The sequence below is a fragment of the Vombatus ursinus genome, unplaced genomic scaffold, assembly GCF_900497805.2.
Source record: "Vombatus ursinus unplaced genomic scaffold, bare-nosed wombat genome assembly UNPS02014841.1, whole genome shotgun sequence".
Classification (NCBI taxonomy): Eukaryota; Metazoa; Chordata; class Mammalia; order Diprotodontia; family Vombatidae; genus Vombatus; species Vombatus ursinus.
In genome coordinates this window covers 28168366-28180883 of record NW_020954619.1, presented here as the reverse complement: position 1 = coordinate 28180883, position 12518 = coordinate 28168366, and the positions used below count along the sequence as shown (strand labels likewise).

Here is a 12518-nt window from a genome sequence, read left to right as displayed (position 1 = left end):
TGTGTGTGTGTGTGTGTGTGTGTGTGTGTGTGTGTGTGTGTGTGTGTAGGGGATGAGTACGGATATAGATATAGCTCAATACAAATTTCTATCCTTTCATCTCTCTCACCTCCCTGTTCCAAGAGTACTGTTTTCACTGTGGCCTCTGGTCACTTTATTCCTCTCTGCTTTCCTAGTCATTCTTCAGACTTTGGCTCCACTTTCCTTTCTCTTTATGGTCTTGACCCTATAGTTAAACTGTTCCTCTATATGCATTCCTCAGCTCATCTTAACTCCACTCAGAGCTAAGTTCACTGTGGGCTTTGGATCTCCCAGGTGACAAATGGCAGAGCCAGGATTCCAACTAATTTCCCTGGCCTCCAAGTTCAGGATTGTTTATCCTGCACCTACTACTACTGCCTGTAGTAGACTCTGCCTTTATTGGACTCTACCCTTTCCCTAATAAGCAAGAGTTTTGAGAAGGTAAAAAAAATTAGCTTCTGGAATCCTGACAGCTAGGGTCCACTTGCCTTAACTCCTTTTCAGGATAATAGTCATTGTTTCCTAAGGCTCTCCAATCCTGTCCTCTCATCTCCTCTTCTATCCCTTCTCTTACCCTCACCTCCCCTTCTATTCTCTTCTCTTCCCCTGTCTCTATCCGTATATGTTTTCTCTACCCCATCAATGGTCATTAAATTACCCATCTCTGTGTAGATGACTCCCATATCTACATATCTAATTAACCTGTACCTATATCTTGAGCTTCATCTGCATCTATCATATTATTGTCTACTGAATATCTCTACTTGAATGGGCCCTACGGATCTCAAATGCAACACGTCTCAAGAATTTATTATTCTTTTCCTAAACTTTCCTAGCTTCCTTATTTCTTTTGAGGCCACCACCATTTTTCTAGTCACCTACATTCACAACTTTGGAGTCATCTAAGCTCTTCCTTCTCTTTTAGCCCCATATCCAATAAAATGCTAAATCTAATCAATGTTAATTACTTTTCCCACATTTGTTTCCTTCTCTAAATTGAAAATACCACCACCCTAGTTCAGTACCTCATTACCCCTCAACACTGCCACAACCTTTTCATTGGTTTCCTTGTTTCTAATCTTTCCTCTTTCCAATCCATCCTACATATAACTGTCAAATTTATATTAATGATCAAGTCCTCTTTGTATACTCTGAGTTCACACCAACTAGTCTACATACATTTTCTCATGAATGATATTTTATCTCTTACCTTCATACCTTTGTACAGACCATCCCCTATGATTGAAATGTTCTCTTTACTCAAATCTGATTCTTGGAATCCTTGAGTCTTCCAAGGAACTAGATCAAGTGCCAGCTCTTACACGAGATTTTTTCTGTTACTTTCAGTAAACAGTATCCTAACTCTCCCTTCCCAAATAGCTTGTATGCATTTAATATTTATCTACGTACCTTATTTCTCCCCATTAGAATGCAATCTCTTTGAGGGTGGGGGATGTTTCCTTTTATTATTTATATCCTTAGGATGGTATCTAGCACATAGTAGGTACTTAACAAATGCTGATTCAATTGTCCTGATTAAGTATATTTTATTCTTAAATTGGAGCAAACCAAAATAAAATATATATGTATATACCTCATAACCTCTAGAGCTGTTTTGCATTCCAAAATGTGGGGTACCAGGATCTGTACAGGTATTGTGAGCTGGATCTGAAATTCAGAGTTGAAAAATACCATCAAATACAGGTATTAGATGTAAAAAGGAATTCTCTTTTCTAAAATTATTTTATAAGTTTTAAGAAATTCTGCCTTTGCCAGTGCATAATATAATTATTTCTTACTGAAAAGTACTTCTAATGAGAGAAAAAATATTTCAAGTAAAATTAAAGCAAAACTATGTTCATCTTTTCTTTAAACTTTACACATTACATAATACTATTTTGTCAGACTATAAATTGGTTGTCTACACTGAAGTTACTTGAATTACTTATGTGGCTTTGAAGAGAAGAAATTCATATCTTAGTAGAAAGTAATATGAAAGTTATTGAGGAAATATAAAGGAGTGGTCTAACCTCACTCTATTCGTTCTTTCTATAATGAGTCATAAAGTAGTGATCCTTAGAGTATTAATATTATTATACTTCAATATTTTAATGGAGCCATGATCTCACCAATATTGATATTTACTTCAATAGTTCATCTATATATGATTTTCTATCCAGTGATATTTTTTCCCCACCCCACTAACCCTCCATAATGGGAAATCTTCATGTAGAGATATTCCTGATGAACATTTTAGTAATTTGTAAAACTAATTATTCTGATGCTATATTTAGGAGGCCTGAATTATGTGTCCCTTTATATAGACCTGATTATAATTTGAATAGCATTTATGTTTTCCTCCTCATTCTTCCTCAAGACTTCATAAATGACATTAAGAAAAAATATTAAAAGTCTCAGGACTGAAGCAGATGGAAGCCCAACATGTGACATTTTCCCCAAATATAGCCTTTGAGCAACCAAAAGAAGTTTCATCATTACTTATACTCTACAGCTGCTAATGGGAAAATGGAAGAGAAAAGTCTTTGAAAAAAAAGCATCAACTAACCTCTTGGGGAAAAACAAATTCAGCCCAACATACTTAGAACAACAACAATTAAAACCAAGTGATAGCAAATGTTTCTAACTTTAGAAAAGCTAGATCTTCAATGAGGTTATTTTTGCCACAAAAAAATATTTTTTTTATAAAGGGAATACTCTTCAATGGCTGATAATATCCAAGATCTATAAGTGTTTACTACAGAAGTGCAGGTTGTCATTTACTAGTGGTAATAAAAAAACATATAAGAACCAAATAAATAGACTAACGAATCAAGGGATAAGGGAGTTTTCACTTACTGCAAAAGGAGGGACAATTTGTTTAAATACATTCACGAGTTGTAATTATTAGCATCACTATGTGTGGTATGTAGGATAGTTGAGTGAATGTGAGAAGCATGAGGTAGGTGAAGATAAAAATGGCTGAGAAGAGAGACATTCTAATTCTTTAGGTGTGTATCTCCCTCTCCAAGGGTGCTCCTTAGTCTAGATGATGAACAATAAGGAGGGGATGGGGAGAGAAAGGACCTAGAAAGTGAGGACAATGTAGCCAAATAATCAGTGGGTCCCTAGGTTCCCCAACTTGGCTTACTGTACTCATAGCCCTAATCAAAATAGTATAATATCTTGACACCAGAACCTTGATGACAGAGAAAACCACCCATGAGAACAAAGGACAATAACACAATGTAATTAATGATTAAACTTCGTTACAATCTGATATGGTATATGAAATTTCTTTGTCACAAAATAACCCATGCTATGTTAATTCATTATTACCAATACATGTGGGTTGTATTCCACTCCAAGTGCCATCTGCTTGGCAGATTCTCTTTGAAGAGCCTATCAATATAAAAGGAGATTTGCACTGGAAGGAGACTTCAGATCTGTAGATGAAGCTTTTTCCACTAATCCTCCCCTCAGCAGGAGTGCCAGGATCACCACAGAATACAGCTAGTGGACCAAAAAAAAAAAAAAAGAAAAGATAAGTGAGGAAAGCACTTGGGGCATTCAAACACAATTTAGGCATATTAAGCTACAAACATTAATCTATAGTTCATTTAACCCTAACAGACTAGAATGGGACCAAAAGAACACTAACACTAGAAATCATAGCTTAATACTAGACTGCCTAATTTACTTTTGGTCAGTTAAATATAGCTCACAAATTTTAATGTAAACTTTACCTGTTCCTACTTTTTACAATAGGCTATAGAAGGTGTCATTTATGTCCTACTTAAAGGATATCCCTTACCTCATTTGTAAACATCTTATGCAGAAGACACTGGATAAAATTAAGATATGTTTCCCTAAATAACTTACGCAGACACTGTGGAACGTCACCTCTCCACACTCCCCGTCCTTCACAGGAAAGGATTGCTGAATTGGAGAGTTGATAGCCCTCAGCACAACTGTAGCTTATGCTGGCCCCCCAGCGGTAATCTGTTCCCTCCACTTTTCCGTATTGGACTTGAGGGGGTTGACCACACATGACAGCTATTTCAAGAAAACAAATAACTTTCAGGGTTACATAGCCTCTTCTACTTCACATTCTAATTCAAACTCATATGGTACTTAATGTATATGTTTTAATGATAGCAATTAAGGAAATGTTAAAAATCAGTGCTGGTTAACTAGTAGGTGAGTTCTCATTACTTTTAAGAGAGGGAAAACCCCAAATACACACACACACACACACACACACACACACACACACACACACACTCTTCCCTTGGAAGACCATATCCTCCCTAGCAGAGAGGACTTTGAGATAGTAAAGTTCCTAAGCAAAAAGCCAGAAGGATTTAAAGGATTGTGGGTGAGGAGAGCTTTATTTGCATTTAAGGTTTCATCAAGAGCATCTGCTTTTGCTATGCCACTGTCATATACCTCTATTTGGTTGATTTATTCTTTATAAAAATAAATAAATAAATAATTGCATAGACATAATTAAAGACACAAACTGTTACTATTCCAGCTTTATCAGCGACACACTATAAGTAATAATGAAACAGTTCCATTGTGGGTTATTATTTGTACATTTGTTAAAGTTAAAAAAAATACAGACCTTTGCAGACTGGTTTGCTTTGATTCCAAGTGCTCTCTTTTGTGCATTGAATTGTAGAAGCACTAGCAGGTTCCATCAGATATCCTGGATTACACTGATAGCTCACAGTTTTATTAAAAGTAAAGTCATTTCCAAACTGAATGCCATTTGCCAAGGTACCTGGATCTCCACAACTTATAACTGTAAAGGAACACCAAAAGCAACTTTTTGTAATGTCTTTTTTTAAACCCAAAATATTTAAAACTTTTATTAAATAAATATGGTCTATTTTCAGATTGCTTCCTTTGAAGTATTGTGAAAAGTGGGAAAACATGGTAATATATACGTCTCTGTGTGTGTGTGTGTGCATAGGTTTGAGAGTTAGGACCGGGCCTATACTTTCAGTGGTTCTTGACTATTGGTGACAGATTGTACGTTAAGCCTGGATCTATGTCCTTATCTAGTCCCTGTTGTAAGAAGTATCATGCCCAGACACAGTAGCTTATTGAGGTTATCGCTGCTACAGGCAATGGCCACAATTCAGAGTGTTTTGCTCCACGAAGAGCTAAGTTGTCTGTATAATCTGGAATCTGAGACATTCATCACATTAACATCATTCTCTCAACAACCGGCCCAGCTCACCACAAAAACTAACTATGGGGATACACTTACAATTTTTGAATTTTTTTAAAAGATGTAAGATTTTAAAATGATTAATCATTAAAAGTTTTTGAATTAAAAAAAAAGTTTTTTTCTCCTCTTTTCCACCCTTCCACTTAAGAAATGAAAACAATGGAAGAAATTCAGTGAAAGTCAATAGGCTTTTTATTAAACAGCCATTTATTAAAATTCATCATAACATTCTTAAGATTGTTGAGTAAGTAAGAGCCTCACCTGTACAGTCAGGAGCGGTGCCAGTCCAAGTTCCATTGGCTGTGCAATGGCGAGTTGTCAGCCCTGAAGTCTTGTAACCTTCCCAACAGGCATAGATCACTGAGCTTGAGAAGAGTATTCCATCACTGTTTATTATCATGCCATTCGCAGGGGTGCCAGGATTTCCACAAGACACAGCTATCAGGGAAACAGGACACTCAAAATTAGTGAACCCCTTACTGATATAGGGACTTTGACAGACCACGTTTTTAACTTCAAACCCCCAGAAGCACGACTATAATGTAGACCTGAGATGTATGTAAGAATTAGAGCCTCATTTTCATTGAGGAGTTGCAAATGTGAATACTGGTGTTTCATATTATAGTTCCTGAACTGCATTTTAAAAAGAAAATTTAAATATAGGAAAGAGGAAATGTATTTTTTTGAGATTGAAATGAAAGGTTATAAGATAATTATTTTATATATTAAAGCTAACTTTATTACTACAGTAGGAAGAACACTGAATTTGGAGTTAGAGTACCTAGGTTCAAATCCTATACTAACACACATTACCTACCTTTGTGAATTTAGGCAAATCCCTTAAAACTATGGGCCCCAAATTTCCTCATCTGTAAAATCAGGGGGCTGGATTACATGTCCCCTGAGGGCCTCTCCTGCTAAAATCTATAATTCTATTGAGTAGAAATAAAATATAACAAATGTAAGTACACAGTTAAGCAGGGTGTCTTTTTTTTTATATATCATGCAGAGTTGTAGAAACTATTTGTTGTCCTTGGATTAGAGATACCTGCAGCTTTTTCTAAATGGTTACTTTAACCCTGCTGCTTTAGAGAACATAGAGAATTTAACAATTTAACATTTAACAATTGTGAAAATGTCTGGTCAGCTCCACTTTGCTACTCTTGAACAGTAAAACTTTTCCTACCCCAATAATAACTCCTATCAGCTGGAGAAGGAAATGGCAAAACACTCCAGTATCTTTGCCAAGAAAACCCCAAAAGGGGTCACAAAGAGCTGGACATGACTGAGAAATGACTAAACAGCAACAACAACCATCAGCTGAATGGCAAATATTTCCCCCCAAACTCCTCTTTTATCAATGTTTGATTTCCCTTCCTTTATCTCTCCTGTGAAAGATGTTGACTTCTTCATCCTCAATTGCTACAGAATACTGCTAAGTGGATCTGAAAGGTTACGAAAGGCAATTCTGTCCCCCAAGGAAGCTGACATTGCTAATGTTGAGCAGTCTTCCTGAGCACATTAGTTTTTTGTTGTTTTTTTTTTTTTTTTCAGTTTAGTAACTCAAGTTATTTGACCTCTATTTAGTAGATCCAGGTGAAATTCTCCTTGGGCTCTCCAGGAACTAGGGCTGAGAAATTGCCTCACACTACTATTGAGTACAATTGATTTCAAAAAGATGTATTAGGTCTTTATTATGTGCCAGCCACTGTGTGAACCAATTGTGATATAAAGACAAAACTTAAACAGTTCCTTGAGGGTCTTATATTTTGCTGTTACAATTAGCAAAGATATAACTTTCTTAATGAAGGAGATGGATTTCTAAAAATCGGAATATCAATTAGACCATATTTTAAATGTACTAGGGGTATTTGCTATTTATTTGTTATTGTTCCATTGTTTCAGTTGTGTCTGACTCTACATGATCCCATTTGGGGTTTTCCTGGCAAAGATACTGGAGTGGTGTACCACTTCCTTCTCCAGCTCATTTTACAGATGAAGAAACTGAGATAAAGAGGAATAAGTGACTTGCCCAGGGTCACACAGCTAGTAAGTGTCTGAAGTCAGATTTGAACTCAGATAGATGAGTCTTTCTGGTTTCAGGTCCTGTACTCAATTCACTGTGCCCTATTTGTTATTTGTAGAAAAACTAAAACCATACAATTTAGAATAGGAAGAGACCTTAGAGATTATCTAGCTCAGTAGTGCGCCACATGTGGCCTTATAAGAGGATTTGTTCTGCAAAGTTTGGATTCAAAGGGCTGCACTTGAGGACCTAGAGGGCCATATGTGGCCTTGAGGCTGCAGGTCCCCCCCCCCTTTCTTCTTATGCATTAGGAAACTAAGACCCAGAATAGTCAATTCAATTCACCATTAAGTGCCTATTACATCTAGGCACTATGCTAGACAATGGGGCTGTGACTATAGAAAGGAAAGAGAATTAAGCATTTACATAGCACCTACTGTGTGCCAGGCTTATAGTATTAAGTGCTTCTTACAAATATTATCTTATTTGATCCTCAGAAAAACCTTGGGGGTAGGTGCTGTTATAATCCCTATTACACCTGGGGAAACTGAGACAGAGGGTTTTTCTTTTTTTTTTCCTCTGTGTGTATGTGTGTGTGTGTGTGTGTGTGTGTGTGTGTGTGTGGCACACACATACGCAACTTGCCCAGGGTCACGTAGCTAGTAAATATTTGAGGCTGGATTTGAACGCAGGTTTATCTAATTCCAAACCCTGCCCTCTATCTACTTTGCCCTTTTACAGAATTAAACAGTCCATTTCCTCAAGATATTTATATTCTATTTTATGTATGTATGGATAAGCAAGTAATAATATAATCTGAGGTGGAAGAGATCAAGAAAGACTTTCTATAGGTGGTGGCACCTGAGTTGAACTTTGTTAAGGAGACTAACAGGCAGCAGTGTGGAAGGTATATGTACATTCCTGCAAGAATATGGAGGCAAGAGGAGGAATGTCAAGTTAAGTTAACTTGCCCATTTTCACATAAGCAGTGAGCAGAAGAGCCAGGATTCCCACTCATGTTCTAGGGATTCCAAATGGAGTGTTCTTTCCATTGCCTCACATTCCCAATTCTTTTGTTTTGCTTTGCTTTTCTTAAAAACTGTAAACAATTGTATCTTAGTTTTGAAACCCATTTTGCACGTTGTTTTTCAAAAGCAAAGCCCATTTTATATATAATGAAACAACTATATTTTGATGGCATCCCCAACAATGAAATTGTTAAAACTGTTTGATGTGCTTTGCAGACTGTTTACATGATGCACTCAACCCTTCTCTACAACGATCTAGAGATCAGCCAGAAACTTTATGCTGGACCAGAATAGCACAGTCCCTGTATTTCGAGGTGTTAGTTACTCTAAAGATGTAAGACATGCCAGGTATAGAACCCAGATTTTCAAAGTTCCAGCTCAGTGTTTGTCTTATTATTATATGTAAAGAGGCAGTTAGATAGCTCAGTGGATAAAATGCTAGACCTTGAGTCAGGAAGACTTGAGTTCAAAACAGATCTCAGACACTTACTAGTTCTGTGACCCTGGGCAAGTCATTCTGTCTGCCTCTGTCTGCTTCAGTTTCCTCAAATATAAAATGGGGATAATAATAGCACCTTTCTCTCAGGATCATTGTGAGGATCAAAAGAGATAATAGTTGTAAAGTGCTTAGCACACAGTGTCTGGCACATAGTATCAGTTTTTGTTTTGTTTTGTCTTTTTTTTTTTTTCAGTTGTATCCAACTCTTCATGACCGCATTTGGGATTTTTTTTTTCTGGCAAAGATACTGGAATGGTTTGCCATTTCCTTCTCCAGTTCATTTTACAGCTGAGACAACTGAGGTAAACAGAGTTAAGTTACTTGCTCAGGATCACATAGCTAGTAAGTGTCTGAGACCAGATTTGAACTCAGGAAGATGAATTTTGCTGACTACAGGCCCCCACACTCTATCCCCTATAGCATATAGCTGCACATAGTAAGAACTACGCAAATGTTAACTATTGGCTATTAACATCTACTTCCCAGAGTTGTGTGGCTCCAAGATAATATTTGTAAAGTGCTGAGCATAGTGGCTGACATATAGTAGTTGCTATATGAATATTAGCTGCTGGTGGTGGTGTTGATAATAAGTTTGTATTCTGATTGGTGATTTTTTTTTAATTAATAAATAAATTCCTGGTTTCTTTTAGGACAAAATCATAGTGGGTGCTCTATGGTCAGTTCATCTTTGCAGATTAACTCTAAAGTACTGATTTCATCCTATTTTGTTCTATATGGTCTTAGCCTGGTAAACCCAAATCCCTCCCCCCATCACCTAACCCTTTCTCTCAAAAGCTTTAACAGCCAGTGAAATTGAAAAGAAAAAAAAAATTCAAGAAAAAGGTCCTCAAACAATTTATCAGTATGATTTTTTTTATATTCCCCTTCTGACCTCTGTTCAGTATTACCTCACTTAACATCAACGCCCAGGGCAATGATTTTAATATGATTTACCAATTTAATTGAACAAGCTTTTACTAATCTCCAATTATGTCTCTGGCTATAGTAAGTGGAGAGGATACAGAATAAAAAACAAAAACAAAAACAAACCCTAAACAGTTCCTTCTTTCAAGGAGACTACATTCTACTGGGCAAGGGGAGGCAACATGTACACCAATAAGTAAACACAACATATAAATGAAAAAAAATACAAAAGGGGGTGAGAAGTGGGGACTAACAACACAGGAAATAAGCAAAGTTCTCCTCTAGGAAGCCACCTCTGACAAACCTTGAGGGGAGTGAGGAGCAACAGGCAAAGTTAGGGATGGAGAACATTCCACAGACAGGCTTAAATTGGCATAGAGGTGGGAAATTAGAACATTGGCTAGTTTAGGTATAATGAGTCTGCAAAGGTATGTTGAAAAAAAATTTTTTTTCATTTTTCCTCCTAGAAAAACTGTCACAAAATGGAATGCTAAATCTGTGAAATATGTAAATGGCACCAGATGAAGAGTTAGGAGATGATATTTCTAGTTCTGGCTCTTTCTCCAATTAAGTTGTATGGATTTGGGCAAGTAATCTAACCTCTCTGTGTCAAAGTTAATTCCTATGTAAAATAAGGGAGTTTGATTAGAAAAATTCTAATATACTTAAACTCCTATTTGATACACAATGCCTGAAGGATAATCCAGCAACACACATTTATTAAGTGACTATCATCTTCCAAGCATTGTTCTCAGTACTAGAACAAAAATGAAAGAGTCTTTGAACTCAAGGAAATTATATTCCTTAGGGGGATAAAAACAGTTACAGAAGTGTGTGTTGTACCTTATTAGCAAGGGAGTCCATGGAAATTGTAGTGTTTCCTAACTAGACAACACAATTGAAGGATCATAGGAAGTGGAAGTCACACAGGACCAGCAAAATCCAGGAAGTTCTTCGCTCCTCACAGAACAAAGAGGATGAAGAGGGTGTGGTCATGCCAAATGCCAAATGCCAATGGCCAGCTGACTACAAATGAAGAGTTAGCACCCTCATCTGTAAATAATCATGAGGAGTTGAAGACAGGTCAGGTTCACTGATTTGCTTAAGGATTCAATTGCCTACATAAAATTTTCCAGATTCCCTGTTATCCCCCTCTTCACTTCCTCCTCCTCCCCTACCTCATTATTTCCTGGTGAATGGAACTCATTTGCTTTCTATAGTTCCCTGCTCTCTTTAAACTGTGTAAACAATATACACTTTTATTAAAGGTTTTGTCTCTATATACTAAAGATGAAAGGGTATTTATCATCATCAAAGGAATAAACCACACAGAGAAGGGAAAAAGGGAATCCATTAGCCAGATGTTCTTAATCTATCTTTTTTAAATCATGAACCCCTTTGGCATTCTGGTGAAATCCCAGATTTTAAAAAAAAATCTGTTCTTGTTTTTTGCCCTCTTCTACTGTATCACCCCTCAACAATTCTCTGGTCTCTCTTCCTTTTCTCTAGCATGAACCTCAGTCTCAAACTATACTAAGCTTCTTTGTACTTGAGAGTCCTTTGTTCTCCATTCTCTTCTGAATTTCCTATTGTTCTAATAGATGAGGCCTAGAAAAAAGAAACACTTTGTGATAAATATTCATTTGATTCAAACATATTAGGCCAAGACAGAATCTCTGGTTCCCTTTTTCAGGCATAGAAGAATATAACTGGTGAGTGCTCCATCATATCTTTCTGCCAACCATTCTTCCAATAAATGTAAGAGGAAAAAAAAAAGACATAATCTAACTGCCCCCCCCAACCTCCCAGAACATTATATTTGAAGGCAAAGTGGCATGAATGTAAATTACTAAACAAGATGGTAGTGGGGTGTGTGATAATGATGATAAATAAAAGGTATTTACAAAATGCTCAGGATAATTTGAAAAAGGAAAGGGCATGGCAATAGCAGTAACAATATAACTTCTCTGTTACTCCTTTCTCCCTTAAACAAAACTTCTCTACCACGTTTATTACCACTATTGCCCCAACACTGATCCTCTATAACTGGGGCAAGGTAAGAAGTATGGACTGTGGTAAGGAGCATGTCATGCGAGTCCTGGGAAGTAGAGGAAGTTGGTACATATCATTAAAGAGGAATGAGAGTTTTCCCTTTTCATGTTAAAAGGGAAATCATTAGTAGCAATCTAGAGTTGTTTATATGCAACATCTATAAACAGAAGGAAACCAAGGCCTGTTTGTATTTATGTGGCATTATAACAAACTTTATGATGACAGTGGATGCATCTTTTTTTTTGTCTAATTTAAGAATCTTAAAATGCTCACATTCATGGTCACATGAATGTAGACATTTTCTGATTAAACTTTTGACTTGTTTGAAGAAGACAGGAGAAGGTAATTAATAGTTAACCCATGCAATTAAGGTCAAATGATGTAGTTATTTTATATTATTTCATGAGATATATAAGGATATAAAAGGAAGATAATGAGCCTATGATTGAAAGACTACCTCATTAAAAATGTATAGTTAAAATGGTTTAAGTGAAGGAAAAAAAGTTTATTAGAAACATAAGTTAGCAGATGCCAAAGGACATTTTTAAAAGCTTTTCTCTTGTGGCCCATTAACTGTGGGGTTTTTTTTTTGTTTGTTTTGTTTTGTTTTAACAATAACTGTACATTTTCTGGAAGTCTCCATTACTTTCCATTTCCATTTCCAACTGGTTTAGTTTTCTTGATAGACTCAGTAGAGGTTATTATAGCATCAGGAACATGAACTTGGCTGGG

The 12518-nt window shown here is 36.5% G+C and overlaps 1 protein-coding gene across 1 annotated transcript in view; it reads right to left on the bottom strand.

Annotated features, from left to right (window-relative positions):
• The window catches only part of CSMD1 (CUB and Sushi multiple domains 1), a 2488924-nt gene that overhangs the window by 34552 nt on the left and 2441854 nt on the right, over positions 1–12518 (bottom strand). The window contains exons 58-62 of the mRNA XM_027840340.1: positions 5519–5695; positions 4646–4825; positions 3901–4074; positions 3358–3531; positions 1616–1689 (exon numbers count right to left, since the gene is read on the bottom strand). Of these exons, the coding sequence (XP_027696141.1) occupies positions 1616–1689; positions 3358–3531; positions 3901–4074; positions 4646–4825; positions 5519–5695 (779 nt within the window). The remainder of the gene's footprint in view (positions 1–1615; positions 1690–3357; positions 3532–3900; positions 4075–4645; positions 4826–5518; positions 5696–12518) is intronic.